At 37.5% G+C, this 26,955-nt stretch overlaps 1 protein-coding gene across 6 annotated transcripts in view; it reads right to left on the bottom strand.

Annotated features, from left to right (window-relative positions):
• Positions 1 to 26,955, bottom strand: part of RBMS3 (RNA binding motif single stranded interacting protein 3) — a 740,901-nt gene that overhangs the window by 496,438 nt on the left and 217,508 nt on the right. For all 6 annotated transcript variants that reach the window (XM_047769379.1, XM_047769355.1, XM_047769352.1 and 3 more), the window contains one exon: positions 20,445 to 20,503. In XM_047769379.1, the coding sequence (XP_047625335.1) occupies positions 20,445 to 20,503 (59 nt within the window). The remainder of the gene's footprint in view (positions 1 to 20,444; positions 20,504 to 26,955) is intronic.

The following is a 26,955-nucleotide window of genomic DNA, read 5'->3' as shown; positions in this document are numbered from 1 at the left end:
TTCATTTTTGCATATGTAGATTGTTTCCCAGTTTTTAGTGACACAATGCAAAGACTATATTTTTGAGTCTAGCTTTTCCATACCTAAAATATTATATCTTTAGGAAAAAATGACAAGATTGAGTTTATTTTGCTGAAAGGGTTGGAAAGTTTAGTGACTCTTGAAATGTAGTCCTAAAACAATAACAATAACAACAACAACAACACAAAACAAAAACAAACAACTTTCGCCTTTAAACAAGGCTGATAAAAATGAGGCAACTCTGTGGCCCCTCTAATTTTTTTCTTGGTTGGCTTCTCATAGATATATTATCATTAATTTCACCAATTACCAGTCATTTCCACTTTGTTTGGATCCATATTTTGTGGCTTAAAAGAATCCTAGGAGTTCCCATTGCAGCTCAGCAGAAATGAATGGTTCCATCCCTGGCCCTGCTCAGTGGGCAAAGGATCCAGCGTTGCCATGAGCTGTTGTGTAAGTCATAGATGCAGCTCGGATCTGGTATTGCTATGATGGTATAGGCTGGCAACTGCAACTTCAGTTTGATCCCTAGCCGGCGAACCCCCACATGCCAAGGGCACGGTGATAAAAAAGCAAAAAAAAAAAAAATCCTAGAAGTCTGCACACTCTTAAGTCAGTTGCTGTTCTCTAGACGAAGGACACAGTCAGGTTTTAATGACACACATATTACCCACGCAATAATTTTTTTCCCCTGCTGGCTAAGATAGCTCAGACGTATGTGTGACCTGGGCAGAGCATCAATTCCAGTTCCTGGCTAGAAAGAGGGAAGCATTTCCTCTCCCAACTTAGAGATTGAGCTTGTATTTCTGGAGTGAATCTGAAGGTCACAGCCTCTGTGTTTCCACATGTGTGCAGTTAGCTAATGAGGACTGGGAATTCTGAACACAACCACCTACAAATTGTTCAGGGAACAAAGCCTAAATGAAACCATTTGCAGCCCAGAGCTTCAGGTAATGCTTCAATTCTTGAGTTAAATCCAAATAAGAAAGCCTTTCCTTTTTTTTTCACTTTTTTTTTTCTTTTCTTTTTCTTTATTTTTTTATTTTTTTTATTCTTTTTGATCCAAAATACTCAAGGAACTCTGGTGATGTCCAATCTATGGAGGAACACAGATGTCTGGCCAATGTGGGATGTTATTGCTTCCAGGGCAAGGGAAACTTCATGGCTGCCTTATAACAATCATCAGCTTGACAAGAAAGCCCACAAAACACGTTCCCACCCTGCCTCAGAATGACTTAATTTTGGTTACAAAGATGAAATAGCTACCTTTCCTAGAAAAATCACAGCAGCAGAGACAGACTAAATGTAGATGATGGTGTTGTAGAAGTAAAATCCATTCTCTCAACATTCTAATAAATAGGATCTAGTTATAAGGCCAGTGTCTAGAAGTGGAATATCAGACCTGACACATGTAATTCCCAGGGCTAGACAAGAAAGAAACAGAGCTCACTCCAAACATCATGAAAATTAAGACTCGGATTTGCACAGAGATTTCTAAGGTGAGGTTAAGAGAATAAAGTATGTGCTTAAATAAAGCCATTGTCAAAACTAAGCACAGATGCTCAAGGTTCCTTTAAAGCACAGGAGAATGAAAGACAAGGCAGCCTGGCATGGAGTGAGAGGCTTGCAGGCAACTTTAAACATTAGGAAACTATGTGGTTGGGGGAAAAAAAATCTTTGGAGAAAAACTAGCTGGAAAAAGGAAAATCTGACCTTAGCAGGCCTTTGGGTATTTTGCTGCAAGAACTGGTAACATGGATAAATTCAAAATATTAAAAGTCTTCTCCTGGAGTTCCTGTTGTGGCATAGTGGAAACAAATCTGACTAGTATCCATGAGGATGTGGGTTTGATCTCCGGCTTCATTCACTGGGTCAGGGATCTGGCATTGCTGTGGTATAGGTCACAGATGCAGCTCGGATCCTGCATTGCCAGCAGCTGTAGCTCCTATTCGACCCCCTAGCCTGAGACCTTCCATTTGCCACTAGTGCAGCCCTAAAAAGCCAAAAAGAAAAAAAGGCTTCCCAATTAAACTTTATCCTACCTTTCAAATCTAAATAGGAAATAGTTGTTTACCCCTGAGTTCATCCATCAAGGAGATAAAATGACCCCAAAACACAACATAGATGGACTTAGAGATGATCATCTGAGTGAAGTCAGCAGAGAAAGACAAATGCCATATTATATCACTTATATGTGGAATCTAAAATATGATACAAATGAATTTATTTATGAAACAGAAATAGACCCACAGACAGAAAACAAACTTACGGTTACCAAAAGGGAAAAGCAGGGAGGGGATAAATTAGGAATTTGGGATTAGCAGATACAAACTATTATATGTAAAATAAATAACCAATAAGGATCTACTGTATAGCACATTGGAACTCTACTCAATATTCTATGATAACTCACATGGGAAGAGAGTCTGAAAAAGCATGGATATGCGCATATGTATAACTAAGGCAACTTGCTGTATAGCAGAAATTAACACATTATAAATCAACTATACTTCAATAAAATTTTAAAAAATGAAGCAAACAAAAAGAAAATAATTGTTTTTCCCTGGGTTCATCCATCAAGGAGACAATGACCTCAAAATGCTCTCCACAACTAAGAACAAGCTATTTATAGAAGGAAGTCTGAGTAAGTAATTGGGATGGAGAGGTCTCTCCAGAAGTCTTAACCTTACCCCCTCAAGCAAACACGGGAGGCAAGCCAAACAGAACTTAAATAAGATGAAAGTGAGTGTTTGCTGCGAAATTCTACCACACAGGCCTTTTAATGAAGCACATGCCTCATTCTGAATTCTGAGAGTAAGAGAAATTTTCAATTGCATTTTGTCTGCCTAACACCATCCATAATTCTGTGGTATTTTCCCACTTAAAATTGACTAAACTGCTCCTCGCTTTAAAGCTCCTCACTTCCACAAATGGAAGGCTAGACATGGGTCAATAGAACTTAAGTGCAAAATTGAAGTTATCATTTGAGAAAATGATTCTCAAAAAATAAAAAAAAAAAAAGAAAAGAAAATGGCTCTAAATGAAACAAAATGATCCAAGTATTTTCAAAAGGTACCTATGCTTTCAAGGCACAACTTCACCTTCTTTTACATCTATATAAGATGACACAACAGAACTAGAATTCCCATCAATACTGTTTATAGTGGGATGGAAAGGGGTGGGTCAGTGTTATGGCATGTTTCTTTCAAACTGCCTGCCTTCACGCAAACACAAAACACTGGGCTTGTCTGCTTGTCATTGCTACAATCCAGACTCATCCTGCTAGTCTCACTTATAAGACTATTTTGAGGGAGGAAGAGTAAATAGTGGGGAGTGAGGCTTTGACAGACTGTATTGGATGCTGGCAGTACAGGTCCACGCGTTGCCCGCTACCTCCAGGTTCACTGGCTCAGCAGTAAAATGGAAATAGTAATAGAAATAGTTGTCTGAGGTACTTGATATCATTCAACAATGGTCTAAGCTATTAAAAGTTGAAGCCATGCATGCCTTCCAGGGCCAAGCAGGTACACAAGTGAGTCAAGTGGGCTGGCTTCATGAAAACAGCAGAGTAGTTTAGGCACCACTAAAAGATATTCACATTTACGTACTTTTAAGCAATGTTGGAGCCAAACAGCATTCCTTCACTAGACAAATTTGCCCTTTTGATGAATTACAGGAATGTTCCAAAAGACTACTAGACGTCGCTATAATGAACAATTATTTGACCAAGCCTTAACTGCACTGCATATTAGTATAAATACATCTCCTGACTCCCCCGCCACTATGTATCGTATTTCTGAGGACCCCACAGGGCACCATCAATTCATTCCCCAGCTCACTTTGTTAAGCACTATTTCTTTCCTGGCAAACAAACTAAAGGCACTATTCCTGATCTCTGTCACTGGGCTTCACTACCCCCTCTTTGGCTTTTTCCCCTGTCTTGATCCTTTAGTCTGTTTTATTTGATTTATTGGTTGATTGGTTGTTCGGTAGGTTGATGAGAAATAGGTTGAAGACTTTACTTCCTTCAGGGAATGTAGATGGGATACACTGTTGATAAAGGCTGGTAGGTCTGACAGCCCTTAGTCCACAAAAGTCTTCCTCGCCTGGTTTGCCAGCATGGCTGATGTTTTCACCACCTTGTGTACCATGCTGGCTTTCGATTTTCCACTGAAGGTCATTTATAAGGCTGAATAGTGTATACTGCATTATTCATGGCAATATACACTAGTACAGCCACTGTGGGAAAACAGTATGGAAGTTTCTCAAATGCATAAAAATATAACTACCATTATAATGCAGCAATACCTATTCTGAGTATATAGCTGAAGGAAATGAAACTAGTACCTTAAAGAGATACTTGCACCTCCTTGTTCACTGAAGCATTATTCGCAAAAGCCAAGGCATGTTAATAACCCAAATGTCTAGTAAGGGATGAAGAGAGAAAGAAAATGTGATATAAGTATATCACAATTACAATGAATGAAATATTATTCAGCCTTAAAAAAAGGAGATCATGTCATTTGTAACAAGATGGATGAATCCGGAGAACATTACATTAAATGAAATGTCAGACACGGAAAGATGAATATAGCATGATATCATTTTTTTTTTCATTTTTCATTTTTAAAATTTTATCGAAGTATATTTGATTTACAATGTTGTGAAAATTTCCGCTGTACAACAAAGTGATTCAGTTATACATGTACACACGTCCATTCTTTTTCAAATTCTTTTCCCATATAGATTATCACATATATTGGGTAGAATTACTTATGCTACACAGCCGGTCCCTATAGGCTCATCATTCCATATACTACAGTGAGTGTATGTCAAACCCAAACCCCTGGTCCATCCCTCCTCCTCACCTGTCACCTTTGGTAACCATAAGTTTGTTTTCAAAGTCTGTGAGTCTGTTTCTGTTTTGAAAATAAGTAAATTTGTATCTTTTTTTTTTTAGATTCCACATATAAGTGATATTGTAATGATGTTTGTCTTTCTCTGACTTACTTCATTTAATATGATAATCACTAGGTCCATCTATTTTGCCACAAATGGCATTATTCCTTTTTTCTTTTTTCTTTTTTTGGTTTTTAGGGCCACACTCATGGCATATGGAAGTTTCCAGACTATGGGTCTATTCAGAGCTACAGCTGCCAGCCTACCCCACAGCCACAGCAACAACAGATCCGAGCTGTGTTTATGACCTTCACCATAGCTCATGGCTATGCTGGATCCCCAACCCACTGAGCAAGGCCAGGGATTGAACCCACATCCTCATGGATGCTAGTCAGATTCACTTCCACTGCACCACAATAGGAACTCCCTCATTTTTTTTTTTGTCTTTTTGACATTTCTTGGGCTGCTCCCGCGGCATATGGAGGTTCCCAGGCTAGGGGTCCAATCGGAGCTGTAGTCGCTGGCCTACACCAGAGCCACAGCAATGCAGGATCCGAGCCACATCCGCGAACTACACCACAGCTCACGGCAACACCGGATCATTAACCCACTGAGCAAGGGCAGGGATTGAACCCACAACCTCGTGGTTCCTAGTTGGATTCATTAACCACTGCAACACGACGGGATCTCCAACTCCCTCACTTTTTAGGGGTGAGTAATATTCCATTGTTTATATGTACCACATCTTCCTTATCCATTTTGTTGTCAGTTGGCATTTAGGTTGTTTCCATGTCTTGGCTAATGTAAATAGTGCTGCAGTGAAATTGGGATGTATGTATTTTTTGAATTATGTTTTTTTCTGGATAGATGCCCAGCAGTGGGATTGCTAGGTCATATGGGAGTTCTTTTTTCAGCCTTTTTGAGGCAGCTCCATAGCATTTTCCATAGTGATTGTACCAATTTACATTCCCACCAACAATGTAAGAGGATTCCCTTTTCTCAGCATCCTCTCCAGCACTTACTGTTTGCAGATTTTTTGATGATGGCCATTCTGATTATTGTAAGGTGGTACCTCATCATATATTTGATGTGCATTTCTCTAATAATTATTGATGTTGAGCATCTTTTCATGTGTTTTCCGGCCATCTTCATGTCTTTGGAGAAATGTCTACTTCGATCTTCTGCCCATTTTTTGATTGGGCTTTTTTTTTTTTATCAAGCTGCATGAGTTTTTTGTATATTTTGGAGATTAATCCTTGTCAGTCACTTCACTTGCAAATATTTTCTCCCATTCTGTGGGGTGTCTTTTCTTTTTGATATGGTTTCCTTTGCTGTGCAAAAATGTTTAAATTTAATTAGGTCCCATTTGTTTGTTTTAATTTTCATTACTTTAGGAGGCAGATGTGTGAGGATACTGTTGTGGTTTTTGTCACAGAATATTCTGCCTATGTTTTCCTCTAAGAGTTGTGTAGTATACAGCCTTATATTTAGGTCTTTAATCCTTTTCAGTTTATTTTTGTGTATAGTATTAGAGAGTACTCTAATTTAATTCTTTTACATGTAGCTGTCCAGTTTTCACAGCACCAATTACTAAGAAGATTGTATTTTTTCTATTGTTTTTTTTCCCCTCCTTTGTCATAGATTAGTTGATCACAGGGGCATGAGTTTTTTTCCTGGGCTGTTCCATTGATCTATATTCCTGTTTGTTTGTTTGTTGTGACATACTGTTTTGATGACTATAGCTCTGTAGTGCAGTCTGAAGTCAACCTGATTCCTACAGCTTTGTTTTCCTTTCTCAGGTCTTCTTTGACTATTAGGGGTCTTTTGTATTTCCATACATATTTAATTTTTTGCTCTAGTTCTGTGTAAAATGCCATTGGTAATTTGACAGGAATTGCATTGAATCTGTAGATTGCCTTGGGTACTATAGTCATTTTGACAACATTGATTCTTCTAATCCAAGAAGTGGTATGTCTTTCTATCTGTGTCAACTTTGATTTCTTCCAATAGCACCTTATAGTTTTCAGAGTAAAGGTCCTTAGCCTCCTTTGGCAGGCAAATATATTCCTAGATATTTTATTATTTTTGATGTGATAGTAAATGGAACTGTTTCCTTAATTTCTCTTCTAACCTTTCGTTAGCATATAGAAATGTGAGAAATTTGTGTATTAATTTTGTATTCCTCAACTTCACCGAATCCATTGATGAGCTCTAGTAGTTTTCTGATAGTGTTTTAACATTTTCTATGTATAATATCATGTCATCTGCATAAAGCAACAATTTTACTTCTTTTCCAATTTATGTTCATTTTATTTATTTTTCTTCTCTGATTGTTGTGGCTAAGACTACCAAAGCTATGTTGAACAGAAGTGGCAATAGTGGACATCCTTGTCTTATTCATGATCTTAGTGTAAATGCTTTCAGCTTTTCACTGTTGAGAATAATGTTAGCTGTATATTTATCATACATGGTGTCTATGGCATTCAAATAGGTTCCCTCTATGCTTATTTTCTAGAGGGTTTTTAGATATAAATGGGTTTTGGATTTTGTCAAAAGCTTTTCTGCATCTATTGAGATGATCATATGGTTTTTACTCTTCAATTCATTAACGTGGTGTATCACACTAATTGATTTGCAAATATTGAAAACTACTTGCATCCCTGGGATAAATCCCACTTGATCATGGTGTATGCGCCTATTAACATATTTTTGGATTTGATCTGCTAGTATTTCGTTAAGGACTTCGGCATTTATATTCATCCCCTTACATGATATCATTTATCTGTGGAATTTAGAAAATGAAATACACAGGAAAGATATAGGAAACGGGGTGATGCTGGTGTAAGGGTACAAAAATGAAACGGAGCAAAAGAAACATGTAGAAAGATGGGGGAGAGTAGAAAGATAGGGGGAAATGGGATGGTGCTAGTGTGAGGGTACAAAATTGTTGTCATGTGGTTGACCTTGTCTAGAGATCTAATGGGCAGCATGGTGAGTCTAGTTAATACTGCCGAACTGAATCCTGGAAATGTGCTAAGAGAGTGGATTTCATCAAACATGTACATACACACACAAAAATGGTAAGTGATTTGATAATGTTAGTAAACTTGACTGTAGTAATCATTTCACTACGTATACGCACGTCAAATCACTATGACATCCACCTTAAGCACAATTTTTATTTAAAAAATAAAATAAAAAATTCCTCTAGTAAAATTATCCTCAATTCCATTACTTGCTTCTTTATGAGCCATAATTTCTTTATATCTTGTGAACGAAATTAGAGATTTTCTGATCTTTAACCCCTTGTTACTCAAAAAATATCTCGTGAGAACCCTGAGAAACTTTTTAATCATAGTTCTTTAAATAGTGTTTTTTAATGAGCCTCTAAATTCTCCCTCACATAATTCTTTTTTAAGAGAAAAAAAATTTCTTTCACTCTTCAATAAAAAGCTACAATTCTCACTTTAATTATCTATTATAATAAAAGTTCCCCCAAAGACATAAATTCCAAGGTGCCTTATAGCCTATGGAATTTTGCCACTTGGTTTCATTTATTACCATCTATTTTTCACATTGCCCTTAAACCCAAAGCCTGATGTGTTCTTTAGCAGTTGCTTCCCCTAACATCTTTTGTTTCAGCTCCTGCTTTTCCCAGAGTGGACAAGCCCTGAGGATGTGAACAGCTGTGATATTTGCAGCTTAAGCATTTTATTATTTCTTCTTGAGAGAAACTGTATCTTTAAATGTGGCACAGAGAAGGTGTTCTAAGGATGCTTCATGGTTACAAGTTTCTCCCAACTCAGGGCTGAAGTCAGCTCCAGATGCCTTGTAATTAAAATAAACTGCCTTTTTCTTAAGAGCAGTAGTACAAATCCAATGCAAACCTTGCTACATTTTCTTATTTGATAACACAGGAAACCAAGCCAGTTTGTAAAATGATTCTATGAAATAGAGACCTTATATCAAAAATATTTTATGGATAAAGAGACATGTGAACCCACTTACAGCCATTTACAGAATCGTAAATTATGCATTCATCTTTCAAATTAAATTTCAGTTTTTACATTTTTTTTTAGTCATGTGAATGAGTTTTTCTCCTTTCTACTCTAGAGTTCTCATTTCTTTACTAAAAGTAAGGGAAAATAGCTTAATTTTGGGGGAGGCATGCATGCCTACAGCATGCTGAAGTTTCCAGGCCAGAGATCCCACCTTAATCACAGCAGTGACTGGAGCCACAGTAGTGACAATGCAGATGCTTAACCAGTGAACCACCAGGGAACCCATAAAAATAGCAATTTTAAGAGCAACATGCACATTCATTAAAAGTGATCTTTCTTGATAACAAAAAAGCCACATGAATAACCAATAAGGCAATAAGAGTGATGACAAGCATCATGTAAAATGATGGTTCACAATCCCTAAACAAAATATGATTTTACTATAGTTTTTAAACTAAGGAATAAAGAATCTTTAGGCTTTGTTTTTTTTTTTTTCTTTTACCTTTGAACGTGTAATAGAACATCATGGAGTGAACATCATAACAAAAGAGTGAACAAAGGGGCATTTTTCTTCTTTCTGAACCAATCTAACTCAGAATGAATTTCACCACCTGCCACTGTGACAGAATGCACTTTTCCTCAAAGACATCAGGTTTATAGACCTTGAAAAATCCTGGGGGATATCATATAGCAACACCAAAATGTAAGAAAGAAATGTCCTTTAAGTGCTTATACTTTGTTCTATTAACAAAGCCAGTCTCAATAAACACATGTCCATTCATGAAATACACATTCTTTGAACACTTCAATAGTACTCAGAACTGCATGAAATTGTATAAGATATGTAGGTGCTCTTGACAATATGGTTCCTATGAGAAGAAATCCAAGTCCAAGGCCATAGGAAAATTTACCTGGCAGACATGCTGGACACATTACAAACATGATTTGGTATAATTTTGAAAATGCTTTTTTCATTGTAGGCATAAATAATCTCATCTGACAGTTAAGGAAACGGATGCTTAGAGACATTATGTAACTTGTTCAAGTAAACTAAGATTATTACACAGAGAGTTTCTCAATATAGACTTCATTTGGAAAATCCTTGAAGGACTAAGTGGAGATTTTTTGGAAAAAAAAACAACTATCTTTTAAATTCCTATATTTGAAAGGATATGTTTTTATGTGATATAAACTGGACACATGCGGGTATCACATTTGTCCACTCCACATCATTACATTTCCCATGTTATTTAAAATAAATATTCCTGTATTGGATTGCCCATATATTTGTGCAATCATTGGTGAATGAAATAGATAACATCAAATGACTCAATGGAATAATTACACACTAATAGATATTCTTAGATATAAATGCTTCCTTTTAAAGAACAATTCTGAGAAATGTGCATTTTAGGCCTCTGGTATCCTTGGTGTTTTTACAGGTCTGGAGAATATATATACCCAGCCATGTTTGTATTTTCATTGATGTGACATCAAAGCCTCCCAGAGGGAAAGATAAAGCTCCTGGAATCTAAGACCCTTCTGAATTATCCTGTTTCCTCAATACCTTGGCAGTAGAAAATAAGGCCCACTAGAAGCATGAGGAGTTTATAATCCCGATGAAAACACACTCTAATCACAAAAGCACAAGTGATGACAGAGTATAAGATCTCTGCTATCAGATGATCCTCAGAGGAGCTGGTATTGTAAAGTGTGTAAATAGGATGGGGAGAGTCTACTAAGGACTTCTTGAGAAGAGATCATTCTGGAAGAAATAATCTCTAGACTAGCAGAGGTAAGAAGAGTGAGCATTTTTTTTTAACATTAAAAAAAAGCCCTAAAAATAGGGAACTTAAGAACAGGATCAGGAAAACAAACAAACAAACAAACAAACAAAACACACACACAAAAAAAACCCAGAGTGTCATGACAACAGGATTTGTGTTTAGATAGAAGACGTGGGTTAGCACAAGTCTCATTCAGATTATGACTGAGAGCAATGCAACTCTACCATTTGATTTTTAAGTGCCCCACAAATTATTTCTTTGTTTTCCAGTCAATGATTTCTTCACATGCCAGAGATAGGGAGGTAGGTTACAGCATTAAACAATGTCAAATAACAAATTTATGCTGAAAACAGCAACGTTCTTATTAAAGCTAATGTTGGTAGATAGTCTTACTATTGCCTGGTATGTATATTAACAGTGATTACAAGCAAATACAGAGTACACATAAAGGTATAAAACAATTTTGAAGAAAAATGTGTAGTTGTATGACTCCCAAAACATGAGTACATATTTTCTTTTACATTTATTTCAAAGACTTCCCCAAGTTGACACACCATCATCGCCATCATTGTCCTCAACATTATCTTCATAAACAACCCTCTAAAATATTGAGAACAATAGGTCAGGAAGGATTATCTTTGACAGGAGGCATGTCTTTAGCTGTAGTCATCTGGCTGAGTTAGAGATAACACACGGAGACCATTTACCTTGAAAATAGTTGTTCTTTCCTAACTTTGGCTATAAGACTATAAAAATTGGATATTTCTCAAAAGAGGCCCACCACAAATTTTTTTCTTTTTCTTTTTTGCTTTTTAGGGCCATACCTGCGGCAAATGGAGGTTCCCAGGCTAGGGGTCGAATTGGAGCTACAGCTGCTGGCCTATGCCACAGCCACAGCAATACCAGATCCAAGCCACATCTGCAACCTACACCACAGCTCACGACAATTCTGGATCCTTAACCCACTGAACAAGGATTGTACCTGCAACCTCATGGTTTCTGGTTGGATTCGTTAACCACTGTGCCACGACAGGAACTCTGCAGCAAAAATTGTATGAAAAAGGTACCTATAGGACAATTCTGACTGAAGTTAACAAAGTTCCTACACAAAGTAACATTTTCTGAGATGAAAATAAAAGTCGCTATCAATACCAAAGGAGCAAATATATGTTTATCTATTGATCACATGTGGCTTGTGGTAAAATTAATACTGGTGTATATTAGAGTAAAATTCACAAAAGATCAGAGAAAACCAGAATTTGAAAAGATATCTGCACTGCAGTGTTCACTGCAATACTATTTACAATAACCAAGACATGGACGCCTTTAAATATACATCCATAAAGGAACAAATTAAAAAGATGTACATATACACAATGGAATATTACTCAGCCATAAAAAAGAATGAAATAATGTCATTTGTAGCAACATGTATGAACCTATAGATTATCATCCTAAGCAAAGTAAGTTAGAGAAAAACAAACATGGTATGATATCATATGTGGAATCTAAAAAAGGAATACAAACGAACTTATTTGCAGAACAGAAACAGATGCACAAACTTTGCAAACAAATTTACAGTTACCAAAGGGGAAAGCTTCAAGGGAGGGATGGACTAGGGGTTTGGAACTGGCATGTGCACTGTGCCCTATTAAATATGGAATGGCTGGCTAACAGGGACCTGTTGTATAGCACAGGGAAACCTCCCCCATATTCTGTGATATGGGAAAAGAATCTGGAAAAGGATGGATGTCTCCTTATGTACAACCAAGTCACTGTGTTGTACAGCAGAAATTATCACAACATTGTAAATCAACTATACTCCAATATTTTTTTTAATATTTCACAAAGAAGTTCAGGGAAATACCACAACTTCATATCCCAAAGGGAAATGGGATGCATTTGTCTAAACAGAACTATTCTCATATTTTTTTGTTCTGGAACCTAATCCCAATATTTTAAAATTAAATAAATGTGTTTTTCAAGTTATTTTGCTTCTTGGGCTTCTTGCTCCATAGACTGAGGCCACCTGGGTGAGTGGGCTAGTTCTTTTAAAAGAAATCCCTCTGAATCATAAATTTCTCAGATTATTTATTTATTTATTTGGTGGCCCTGTGGCATGTGGAAGTTCCTAGGCCAAGGATAAAACCTGTGTCACACCAGTGACAATGCCAGACCCTTAAGCCATTGAGCCACCAGGGAACTCGCAGAACATTTTAGTTTGAACTGGTTTTGGGGAATAACAGGTACTAGAAAAGAAGCTTTTCATGGTGTTATTTTCTTCCTGTATTTGCTTAGTTTCTTTGGGGACTGCTATTTTCTGGAAGCCAAATGGTTCTACTTATACATATACTTTCCACCCAGGTGCATGTCAGTGTCACTTACCAGGACTGGCCCTTAGGTATGGGGTACACCTGGCTTACACAATCACATAAAAATATGGCAAAATAGAGTATCCACCTCTCCTTTCAAGTTCATGGGATTTAATACAGAAATCCACAGTTTTCTCACTTGGTATATAAATATTCCCTGTCAGTGAGGAAGGGAGAAAGTTAAATAATAAATAAAATTGATTAATTCCAAATTTGTCCAAGTGTATGGCCTCCTATGCAGTTACTCCTATTTTTTTTTAAACAAGCATATAACATGGCCGTGAATCTAGAAATGCTCAATGGATTCATTCACACCCCTCCTTAAAACAATCTAGGTGTGGTCCAGTTCTCTCTATAAAATGAATAAGGTGTGCAGAAGGACTTCTCTTGTAGAAGAATGACAATTTAGAGTTTTATTTATTAAAGAATGAATGATAGCATTCATGGATGATTTCAGAAGTTTTGGATAATTATCTTCAACTTTGACTTTAGGGGTCCAACGAAATGGTAAAGGCAACACAATTGTCCATAAATATAATTTGACCAGCCTGCAAAAACAAAGGCAAGAAGGGAGTATTTCAAGCTCTCAGAAGTTGGTATGCTTGGCACATTCTAGTTGCTCTTATATCCTTTGGCTCTTAGGCATGGAAACTTTCTATGGAATATCCATTACTCATTCCCTCTGCTCTAAACACATAGAAAAAAATGGTTGGCGGGGGTGTGGGGTGGTACGGAGGAAGCCAAACTTAAAAAGCAGGAAAAGGCAGAGACAAGTCAATTCATTGAAGATTTACACCTTGTTTTCAATGGCTTCTTTCATTTCATTTCCCCTGATTTTTTTAAATTAGCAAATAAGCTGGACCAAGGAGGAAAACACATGGGGAAAAACAAAGTAACAACAGCAACCAAAAAAAAAAAAAAAACAAACAAAAAAACAAAAAACCCAAACAAAGCAGTGCAAATCTCAGTGACTTGTACAATAGCTCTTATTTGGTCCTTGTGTTTGAGACTCTGAATGAACTGTGGTCTGTTTTTCATTACTCTCCATCTGGAGCTGCTGCCTGCTTTGTTCAGCAATTTCTGGTCATTTTGGCCTGATGGTGACTGTTTTGTTTTATGTTGCTGTATTATACAGAATGAAAGCTGCCGCAGCCACCACCCAAGAAAGAACAATCTTGAAAAGGAGACGTTGTGTTAAAAGAGTTCCTCATGACCCCTTTCAGAATAGTGAGGATGTTTATCTGGGCCTGCCTACCGTACAGACAGACTCAGAGGGCCTGGGTGGGATGCAGGAAGGAACAAAAGCCTTATTTCAGATACTAAGACACAGTTAAAAGAGTCCAGAGCTGGCTTAATACCACAAGGTTAATTTTGATGCCTTTTCTTTTTTACCTCTAAGGAGACTAGTACATGCATTTTCTCATACTTCACTAAACACTAACTTGAGTAGAATACCCTGCATATGCAACAGCTCAGAAAAACTGAATTCATATCATATCTTTAAAAACAAAAAACGAAATAAATCCTGTCTTGGTAATATTTGGTTTTAATTGCATGGCCTTAGTCTGGAGGCAAAATTGAAAATGATTCAGAAGCAAGCATCTCTGAGAAGACCAAATCCAATTTGCATTCTCTAATGACAGACTCAATGCCCTTAGTGATTTTGTTGAAAAAAGCCACCTCAAATACTCTTCTATTTCTTTCATTAAGAAAGTAATAGTCAAGAAGACCTCTTTTCTACCTTCTACTTAAAGAAGCAATGTATAACATTCTCTCCTAATCCATTGCTGTTTTCATCAAAGTTATTTTACAAAAAGCAAAGAAACATAGTCATGCGCTACTCAGGTTTCACAGAAAGAATTGCCAAAATATAAATATAGTTGAAACCACGTTAATTTTTCCAACAGCTATTTTTGTTTTGCCTGAAAAGACAATATAACAGATTTGGAGAAATGTGAAGTTAATAATAATCTATCACCTTAACACATCTTTTTTTCTTAAATTGCAATACTGTATACAATCATTTGATTATGGAGTTGGGTCCTATTACTATTATGATGTTATAGAAGGGGACCCAGCAAAGTTGAGGGTTTGACCACAGGTCACAGAGCTACTAAGTGGAAAGGCATTGCTCAAACCAGACATTTCTGGCCCTACCGCAAACTTACCCATGAGCACTTTGGACTCTCAGATGTTTCCGTTGCTCCATATTTATTGTGCACATTATTTTATATTTTTCCATATTCACTTAACTTCCTCTAGTAAACAATTTCATGATTTCCCATAGTTTGGTCCTCTCAACTATCATGGTAATGGCCTTAAGTCAGTTGTACACGTTCCATAAGCTGGAATTGGGATGTTTCCTATATTTGCCCCCATATAGAGAATAAAGGAGTTCTAAAAGTGAGTATATAAAACATATAAAAAAATATGTCCACATAAAATATTTGAAACAACACTCTCCATAGAATTACATTCTTTATTGCTCTTTGCATACCGACTTTTTAAAAGGCTCTTCCAATGTAGCACGGTACCAATAGAGAAGGGACAAATTGGTTTCACGGTAACCAGCATTTGATGGCCTGTGTGTTATGTTTGCTACCTGAGTGGATATAAACTATCCCTGCAAATTACTTTAATTTGCATGGTTCTAATCATTAACAAATTCCTCCTGAGGACATTATTCCTTTGTAATCTTCTCAGGTTCTCCCTACCACCATCTCTCCTCCCAAGTGGACATGTAGGTGGGGAGACCTCCTTGCTCCTAACTCCGTATGGTTTTTCCCCTGCCTTACACCTCCAATTGGAGTCACATCAAAACATTTTATAAGCAATGCACCCTCACTTTCACATTCATCTGAGACTCCTTGTACCATTCCTAATATTATTCCACAAATACCTTCTGGATCAGTCCATTTTTCTAATACTAGTCACGCTATTGTTCTTGGCTACCTAAATCAACTTTTAAATGCTAATCTGGCGCCCTTCCCTTTAGCTCCTTGAACTCCACAACAACCTTCCTCCCAACATCAGCAACTTGCTCACATGTTCATCAACAACTCTAAACAACTTTCCATAAGTGGAATTGCTCTCTGTTCCCAACCGTACACAGTTTCTACCTGGAACTATTTCAAGGGCCATTTTTCTGGGGGGAAAAAAACCCAAAAAACAAAAACCTTTGAGTAGTACTCATAATACAATTAGAGTAGTATTTTCCCTCCAAACATGAAAGTGACATTAGTACTTCTCAGATGGTAAGTGCTTACTTTTAGGGTACCTCCCCTCTGTTCTTGGTGAAGGTCACACTGCCATCCACAGGTTCCATGCTGAGGCCAGAAAAGGCAGCTAGATGTTTTCATCAGTGTGAAATGTCCAAACAATCACCCTGCCTTTTTCACACTACCCTCAAGGCAAAAGTTCTAATAGCTCTCTGCACTCCCATAAAATCATCTTTAACTTCCCTTGTTCAATGACTTCCCCAGGTGGTTCCATGGTCCCTGCCTTTATTTCTCCCTCCCTTTCCGCCCTCCTTCCCTCTCTCCATTTTTTTCCTTCCAAATCTATCAGTGCTTATTATGCTTAAGGCCATTCATCTCCAAACTACTTTTTTTTTTGTCTTTTTAGGACCACACTGAAGCATAGGGAGGTTCCCAGGCCAGGGGTCTAATCTGAGCTACAGCTGCTGGCCTATGCGACAGCCACAGCAATGCCAGATACTTAACCCACTGAGCGAGGCCAGGGGTTGAACACATGTCCTCATGGATACAGGTTGGTTTCATGAACCACTGAGCTACAAGAGGAACTCCCAAACTACTTTTTATATCCATATTACTATGAATGAAAATATCTTAGTGCAGCACACCCAAAATTTACATGTTGATCTGTTAGCATGAGCATTTGTAAAACTATACCAATATGTACATTATAAAACTCACACAGAAAGTTGATATAAAAACAGAGATATGTCCCAATATTTTCTTTGGATATTCCCAATAGACAGTCATGCAATGCTCTGATTTGAAGATAAGTTTTCTAGATTACACAAGTCCTGTCTTCATTGAGTTTAAAGGTCTCTTTGGGATGAGGGTGGGGTGGATTGGGAGTCTGGGATTAGCAGATGCCAAACTATTATACTAGAATGGAGAAACAACAAGGTCCTATGGTATAGAACAAGGGAACTATATTCAATATCCTGTAATAAATCATAATGGAAAAGAATATGAAAAAAGTAAAACCGAATCACTTTGCCATATAGGAGAAAATGACACAACATTGTAAATCAACCCTACTTCAATAAAATAAACTTTAAAAAATAAAATACAGCTCTCTTTGGAGAAAGAGAAAAAAAATTAAATAAGCAGTTACAAGAGAATGTGGATTAGGAGTGTTAGGAGTGAGGTAAGACTACCCACGGTGTTTGTCCAGATCGGCAACCCCACTGTTAAGAGATATTGCTTATGGAAACTCAGATAATTCGATTCATCCCCCTCCCTTCCTCTTCAAACTTTACAATCATGGTACAAGAGTACATTTTTTCCAGTCTGGCAGCTGACGTTTTTGTTGTCAGCAGTGTTGTGCAGTAACAAGACATAATTGTATTCTTGAACACAACTTTGCCTGGAGCAGGGTCCTTTCATATGGACCACTCCAAAGATCAAACAGATCATGAGATCTGCTGAGGTTCACAGGGCTGCTTGTCTGTGAAGTATGTGCCTTTCTTCTTGGACCTCAAATGATATGCTTGATTGCCTGATTTGGGTGCCTCAATTTTCCCTGGATGTTCATAAATACAAATACATAGGCACATAAGAAATTCCTCGGCCAGGGATTGAACCCATGACACAGCAGTAACAACATCAGATCCTTAACCTGCTGGGCCACCAGCGGGTTATTTTTTCCCAAAAGACTTGGAAATGGGTTGGGGCATGTTAGGAAACCATTGACTGAAATGGCCCACCTTGGCCAGCCATGATAATAATTGCTTGCATGAGTTGTCTCACAAAAAGAGACACAGATAAGAAACATGGTGCTGCCCTGACGACTAACTGGGAGGGGGACAATAGGAAGAAGGAGGTGACCAACTCCCCAGAATCCTTGGGGCTGGAATCCATCTTGGCTGAGTGGTACATGCACCACCAGGAAGGACTTTCAGCCAGACCAGGTTTGATTGGTCAGAAACAACCTGGAAACTAACCCCATTTCCATAAAACCTGAGACTGCAGGTCATGTGGCAGAGCAGGTGTCCCGGTTTCCCTTAACCTGTTGCTCTCTGCGAGGGCACCCCTTCCCAATAAACTCTTTTGCTTTGTCAGCACGTGTGTCTCTTCCGACAACTCATTTCTGAGTGTTAGACAAGAGCCCACTTTCAGGCCTAGAAGGGGTCCACCTTTCTGCAACAATACCATATGCTTCCCAGAGGCAGAGAGTGATGAGTATCTGGCAATCATGATCCTTCTTTGTTCTCATGTATTCTCCAAGATTCAGTTTTCAGCTGCCTACCCTAATGGACCCCACCTGCTACCACCCCCGCCAGGAGTTATCCTTTGGTGTTATTATCTGCTCCCTTGACTGCAGTCACCACGTGCCGCTCTGAGCTTTCCTGTAGCCCCACCTTGACCTCTCCCACATGGATGCTACATCAGGGCCTCCAGCTCCGGATGTCCAACACATAACTCACAACCTACTGCTACTTCTGGACTTCTTATCTCAGTAAATGACACAGTCCTCTTCTCCAATCACGACAGCTCAACATGTGGGCCTCGCTGCCCACATCCTTCCACCATCATATAAAACATTTAATTCAACCTTTGAAAACCCTCATGGTGACCCCTTTCCATTTCTCTAACAGTGCCTGGGGGACTTTCCTCCTTTTCCTTGTGATCTATGGATTGCAAATCAGCATTGCTTTTTCTCTGCCTCCTGTTCTCCACCCCCATCACCGCCTCCCATTATCATTGTTTCACTCACTCCTGCAAAATTGCTTTTGTAAATTACAGATAGTATTGTTATCATTTCTGCTCCAAAAACGTAGAAGGGTTGTGTATAGAATTTAGTTCAAGGTATCCAGGATAACTTTTTCAAAGCCTCCAAAATCTTGTCCCTTTCCTTCTCTCCACCAATGTTATTACCTGTGTGGTTTTTCTATTCTAGTTATGTCTGAAATGCTTTCTCCCAGACACCAACTTTTCAAGCCCATCCATTCTGCCTTGCCTTTACATACTTCATTCCCCTCAAAGGAAGCTCTATATTCTCCTCTCTTAGTATTTGTAGATTCCTCTATTACAGATATTTCTGCTATACTTTCACATATATTAGGCTGGTACACTGATTCTAACACATACATAAAGTCAGTTTCTTCATTTTCTTGGTGGTTTCCTTTTCAATTAGAAATTGAACTATTACATGATAGAAATGATGCCTTATTATTTTACCTTGTAGTAGCTAAATACCTACAGCATTTGTGAATTTATAGGATAAAAGAATATATAGGATTTTTTAAAAAGTCACTGAATTGAATCTCACTAGTTTACCTGATTAGGCTAGGACATATCTGTGGTATGTGACTGTTACTAAAACTTGTGCGAGTTACATTTGTATGTGAAGTAGGGGCAGTATTTAGAAAGATCTTGGCTCTACCATATTTCTTGATGTTGGTATTATAAAAATGATGAGATTAGAGAAAAAACAAATAACACATGTTACAAAAAGCATTCCAGTTTTCCAGTAAGAACTGAGTCATGCAAGAGAGACCATATAGATTTCACAGATAAATTAACACAACCTTTAAAAGAGTACCAGATTTCCAGACGTGAAAAAACATGAGCCATGGATACAGTCAAATAACTTCAGAAATATTTCCAGGAAAAAAAAAAAAAAAAAGAAGAAGCGTTGGTACGATATGAATTCTGAGATCCCGGGAGATGCTTGCAGCTGAAGCTTAGACACAATGGGCCCATCAGTAAATTCATTCCTAGTCAACCAATGTAGTTAAAGCTTTAAACAACAGATAAATTAAAACGTGTTTTGCATGGGAAACTTTTCCCCAGAGTTTCTCATTTTTATATAGGAAATCAATTTGCATCAGTGATGATATCATTCAAATCAGACAACCCAAAGTTGTTAGGCGGTAATTTAGTTTTATGCTGGAGCAATTTGATACTTGTTCTGATTTGTGATTTTCATTTTGTTTGTTAATGAAAAAAATTAATGAGCAATGTTACTGGAAATACAACTCATCAAAGCCTCGGCATTATTAAGAAGGTTGGCCATATACTGTACATGTGAACATGGTATAACTGGTGCCTGGGCCTCATGTAGGAGGAACCATCAGGGGGACAGTATGGTACAGATGCCCTGACACCTACCTTTGCACTGATTTGTGTTTTTGTCGAGGATTGCCTTTGTGGATACAATTTTTCCATACCTGAAAGACAAGGAGAGAAAAAAAAAAATCCATGTTATTGTAGCCCAATGAAGACACTTAAAACACCCTAATGAACATCGGTGCACACACAATTGAGCACGAATAAACCAAGAAAACAAGCTCTGAACTCCCATTTCACAGCTGGATGGTCTCTTTTCACCCGTTCTTCTTTAGAATTCAAGAATGCGCTTCCTTCTCTTCGTAATCACTGGGTTGAACCTTCAAAAATAAACCTGTCAGGCTGTCATAGGTAGCTGAGAGGGGATTGTGTGTGATTTTGATCAAAGTGAATCACACTCTGTGGACTCATGGAGAAGAGCATGGGCCTTGGAGTCAGGCTGCTCAGGGCCTGCCTTTAGCTCAGCGCTTACTCAGAGCTATAACCATGCACAGTTTAACATGACTTCTCCAACCCCATTTTCTCATCTGTAAAAATGAGAAATTGGAATAATAACCACTCAGGATTTGGGAGAGGGTTAAATTTCAAAGTTGAGATTTCCTAGCAGGTCCTAGGATGAATAAAACTTTTTTGAAACCACTTAAAATGTATTATCCTGTAGGTTAATTGAAGATAAGGACTAAGTTTTGTATTCTTAATGTCCAGCACCATCAAGACTAAAAGTCTGCTGTAAATAATGAATGATATAGGTTATCCATGGTGCTTCATCTACAAAAAATATTATGTCTATGTACAACATAAATGTATTAAGTATTTTATCATCTCTTGCAGAATACCTCTTCTAGATTTTTTAAAAATATTTTGGCAGCACCCATGGAATGTTGAAGTTCCTAGGCCAGGGGTTAAACCCACACCACAGTAGTGACAATGCCAGATCTTTACTGCTAGACCACGAGAGAACTCCTAGGTTTTGTTTTGATTTTTTTAACTTTTAATTATTTTATTAAAGTATAGTTGATTTACAGTGTTGTGCCAATTCAAAAGATGGATAATATGTACTTAATCTTATTGAACCCATTTTAGGAGGTATAAATGATAGGACTGAAGAAGATGATCCCTGAAACCCTGTTCTCCTTTAGGATTCTAAGGATGATTCTGAACCAACGAACCTGGAGAAGTTATAATGCATATTTAAGTACCAAGTTTATTTACAACTCATATGATGTTCAAGATTTCAGCTCTGGTCACAAAATATTTGGCAAGTGTTCCTTTAATTCTGTGTTCCTAAGGAAGAATATGTATGTAAGGATATATGACGTATATTAAACATTCCATGTATTAATGAACTGGATTCCCTGTCACCAATGTTTCTTTTGCATTTGTCATCACCTTTTACCACATCATTATTTCTCTGGGGCATTTTGCTGGTCATTTATTAAAATTCTAGCATTGATAATAACATAGGGCTGGAAATGCCTTTGCCTTATTTTTTAATAGAAATTTATCATTGTAATAGTAATACCGCCTATAGCTTTGAATATCATTGCAATAGAGCTGTGCTGTTGATAGGTCACAACAGAAACAGCAATAATTGTATGCTATCTGATGGGGGGACTGAGATGATTCCCACCTACAAACCCCTCCCCATTTAAAGTCCTTGGAACTGGGATGGAGCTGTCCAGTACTGAAATGGGCAGCTTTTGCCAGCACAACCCTGATGTTTCAGGTACTTGGATCCTTAGTACCCCTGCCTTTCCTGCCCCATTATAATGATGATCCTACAGTCAATTAAATCAAAGAGAGCTAGGGTTAAAAGTATCTATTACCATCTTGCACATGTAGAAAGTACACTCTAAAAGATCAGTAACTCGATCAAAATCATGTAATTTGTGAAGGTTACAGTAGGGACTTGAAGATGGAATTCTTGAGTGTGGTGCAGTGCTTAATTAATATAGCATACAGTCTCTAAAGTAGAAAAGCTACATCTATTAAATTTTCTTGCTTAATAACCCTTCATGTCTTTGAGAATCCAGGTATTTGACTCCAGGGCAATATATATAGTAATTAAAAGAATATACTGTGGCAAAAAACTGCCATGGATCAAACCTCAGTTCAGCCTAGGTATATTTGATCACAAAGTCTAATGTTTTCTTTGCATCATTTCATCACCTATAGTAATATAAAACTATTTTTAATATTGATTTAGATTATTTAAAATTATATAATCTACTTATAAACCTATAAAAACATGATAATAATCATAAGGTTGCTGGGAGGGCAAGTGGGGTTCATCTCAAGGGCTGATACTGGTGACCAGCATAGAACAAGTGCTCATTTAATTTTAGCTTTTCTTGCAGTAACTTCCTTGCTGTTATCTGCTATATAAAAGGATCTCCAGTTCCTGGCATTTCCTGAGGTAAATCAGAAATAAAAGGGGGCTAAGTTTCTGTCCCAAATGACAGATTAAAACACTATTACTTAGACTGTCAAAATCTTCCACTAAGAAATTTGGTAGTGAAGTAATTTGCTGAAAGGATAATTTACACTTATCATTTATATTGTTATTTTAAATGTTTGGGATTTTGTTAACTATGTTCTCATTGTACTTAATCACATAAACACCCATAGGTCCAAGTTTTTTTTGGTTTGTTTAGTACTACTGAAATATCATACAAGCCCACTCCCTCCAAAATTCCTCATTGCTCCACCTTCGTCAACCCCCAATAAACACACACAGCCTTTCTTTAGAACTCTATTTCAGTCCAAGCATTTCTCTTTTAGGAAAATAACCATATATATAATAACAACCATATATTGTTATATATATAATGTTTGCTAGACTTGGACTAGTCAGGCAAGTAAACATCTGGAAAATTATACATATCATACAGAAGAAAATAAAAAGGGAGAAGAAAAGGAACATTGGATGGAACTCCCCACTCCCATCAGTACAATATGGAAGAAGGCAAAACTAGAGGAAGAAAAATAATTTAGAACATTTATAACCATCTTACATCAGGCACATAAACCCTTAAGAAAAAAATCCTTCCTAATTGGTGTCTAAAGCTACTCTTGCAATTTTGATCTAAATACCATCTAAAGTAAAATTTAGCTCTTTGAAAGAGGAAATTAAAAATCACTGTATCTCACAGTAAATTCTCTTCCCCATTGGGACTTTTAACCCACGCTGTGCATATTGTCCTGCTGTATTGCTATTCCAAGGATGTCTTCTCCTTCATTAAATGCAGTATATGGAAAAAACTGCCATAATTTTTTTTGGCTGCCCCATGGAATGCAGAAGTTCCCAGGCCAGGGATCGAACCCATGCCATAGTAGTGAACCAAACCACAGCAGTGGCAATGCTGGATTCTTAATTGCTGTACTACCACAGAACTCCACTACCATTTTTATTTTACAGCCAAAAAAGTGAAATGTTTTCCCATTTTTTCTACAAGAAAGCATTTATGACTATTTTACAAAGAAATATTTTTCTTAAGAAATAATTTTATTACTCAGAAAGTGTTACAATACAAATATAAGTGGAAAATCACACACACACACACACACACACACGTAAAAGCAAAGCATACTGTTTCTTGACTTTCTCTATTCTCTCTAGGTTAGACTTTCCAAAGTCACAGAATCACAAAACGATGGAACACAACTTGATTCAACCTCTACTCTGAATGTAGTTATAGGAATTTCATTCCTTGGCTCAGTTACAATAGTCTGCATTAACAAGTATTTCACAAAGCTAGACTATGCTTTAAACAACAAGAGAAGGCATTTAATGGGCCATTGGTTCCAGTTCATGTCTGAACTCTCACAACGACAAACAGAGACTTTCCGCATGATTGGTGCTGTATTCTCCATGCCCTGGAAAGTCAACAACTGATGTAGGTAAAGCAAGTTTAGACTTTTTAAAGATCCAAACCACCAACAACACAAAAATTACCAATATAATATACCTGTAAAGGATTACGTTAAATCTCTCTTACTGACGTCTTGTCAAAGTGTACTGAGAGACTAGGGTAAAACCTACTCTACAAACAAACAATATATTTTTATACACACTTAAGGAAAATAAAATATTTCTGAGCTAAAATTATTCCTAAACTTAATAGTTATCCCCTATTTACTCTTCCCTTTTTTGAAGTTTTGATCAAGACCTTAAGCTTTCAGAAGTTTTTCTTTTTCTACCCATGAGTGGAAAGCAAAATCTGATATGGGAGAAAAATATGTGACCAAATTACTGAATGATGCCTGGTAACAGACACCTGAAGGCGGGGGTCCCATGTGCCTCCAGCTTCAGAGGCTTTCAGACAAATCTAATTCTTTTTCCTGTGCTTTCATTTCCCATAGCTAGAAGAAAGAAAGTATTACCAACAGACAACTTCCTGGAGGTGGGGAAGGTTCAATATCTTGAGGGAAACAAATGAAGTGAACACATTTTTTTTTTAACATAACACTTTCCATCTGGGCATTCAGTGCCTTCACTAGTCAGTGTGAGAAGCACCTAGTATAACATTGTTGGGGCACTGTTTGATACAAAAATATACAATTCCATATCATATCTACAAAGTTACCAACTATCTTGAGGGTCCATACAATGTCCAATACAGCTGGGTACCATATAACATTTTTCTCATGGTCTGAGAGTAGTTGTAAACCAGTAGCCTATGTATAATAACCACCGACATATGTTTTGAGTTTTCATAAATGAGCTTTATAAATTCATGTGTTGCCTACCAACTCTTCAAAATACTTTCACCCAAGCTTGTCAATAAAAATTTGACATTTAATTTCTTAAAGACAAAAGTGATTCTTTCTGGAATTTATTCTTATTCTTAGACAGTACCTGAGTCATTTGTTGAGACCTTTGATTATTCCACATACAAGCCTGATTTAAATAAATGGCATCTTTTATTTTCCCAAATTGAAGAGAAAATAGGGCTATTATGGGTCTACTCTTCATGAATTATGAAGACATCAATTGGTGGGCTCTTTCTATAAAGAATTTATTTTTACATCCTTTTGCTGAATCACCCACTGTGTATATTAATTCAAAAAAATACAGGCAGAGACTGAAAACAGTTTCTGCAGTCAATTAACTCCCAGCTAACTCATTTTTCACATGCCTTCTATACCGATATCAGACAAGAACAAAGGTATTATATTTATTTAATGGATGGAACATTATCCTTTTAGCCAATGTGGTTGTTTGCTTACTATGAGATGGCACATTCATTCTTTTGCATGTGGGGATGATAATGGAATATGTCTATGGTTTTCAGGATCCATAGACATATGGTGGGGATATGCCTTTGAGGGATCACATCAGCCAGGATCCACTTACAAGAGAACAAGTCTGCAACCCATGAACATTCTGAAGCATTAACAAGTTCATTCTACAGATGGGTGCTCAAAGCCCAGAATAACTGCTGTGGGCTGAACTATGTCTCCTCAAAACATATGTGTTAAACTCTTAACACCCAGTACCTCGAAGCGTAACCGTATTTGGACAGATAGACTTTGGAGGTAAGGTAAAACCACTCACCACATCGGTGGGCCCTAATCTGATATGACTGGCATCCTTATAAATTAGGACAAAGGCACAGAGGAAAGATAGCAAGGAACAGAAGGAAGAGAAGGCTATTTAGAAGCCAAGGAGAGAAACTTTAGAAGATATAACCCTGCTGGTGCCTTCATCTCATATTTCCAACCTCCAGAACTATGAGAAAATTAACTTCTGTGGTTCAAGTCACCAAGTCTGTGGTACATTTTATGGCAGCCCCTACAAACTAGTAAAACAACTTCTTACCTAAGTCCTGGTGAATTTTGGAAAAGGGAACGAAGGTGAGATTATCCAGATAGCACTCCTCCTTAAACATTTTGTGCAATGATTTTGCAATGGGTCCCACTCAGCCCTCATCTAATACCTCTAAGCTTTCTGTTATCCAACATGTATGTGTGATAATGGAGGTCACTCAGAGCAGACAAGGAATAGTCTAGAACCTGGTTCTTGCTCTTGTAGGCTAGACATTCTTTTTTCACCTCAGAGATAATCAAACTCTTTTTTTTCTTTTAAGGGCCATTCCTGTGGCATATGTAAATTCTCAGGCTAGGGGCTGAATCATGCTACAGCTGCCAGCCTACACCACAACCACAACAACATAGGATCCGAGCCTCGTCTTCAACCTACACCACAGCTCATGGCAATGCTGAATCCCTGAGCCACTGAGCAAAGCCAGGTATCAAACCCACATCATCATAGATACTAGTTGGATTCAGCTCCACTGCACCACAATGAGAACTCCAAGATAACCAAACTCTTGAATCATGGATCCATACCAAGTAGATTTCACCAGTCTTACACAAACTGAAATGTCACTTTTAATTTACAACTTGGGAATGGCATAGTACAAAAGAAGATAAAATAATAATTTCTAGCTGGGAGAACTGAAGAAAAACTTCTAGAAGGAGGAAGTATTGATAGAAGGGGCATCCCAGGGGGATTCTACCAAACATAAAAAATAGCTCATACCTATGCTTC

The sequence above is a fragment of the Phacochoerus africanus genome, chromosome 1 (genome assembly GCF_016906955.1).
Source record: "Phacochoerus africanus isolate WHEZ1 chromosome 1, ROS_Pafr_v1, whole genome shotgun sequence".
In the NCBI taxonomy this organism is placed as follows: domain Eukaryota; kingdom Metazoa; phylum Chordata; class Mammalia; order Artiodactyla; family Suidae; genus Phacochoerus; species Phacochoerus africanus.
Note: the sequence above shows the minus strand (reverse complement) of the source record. Positions and strands in the feature narration are given on the sequence as shown.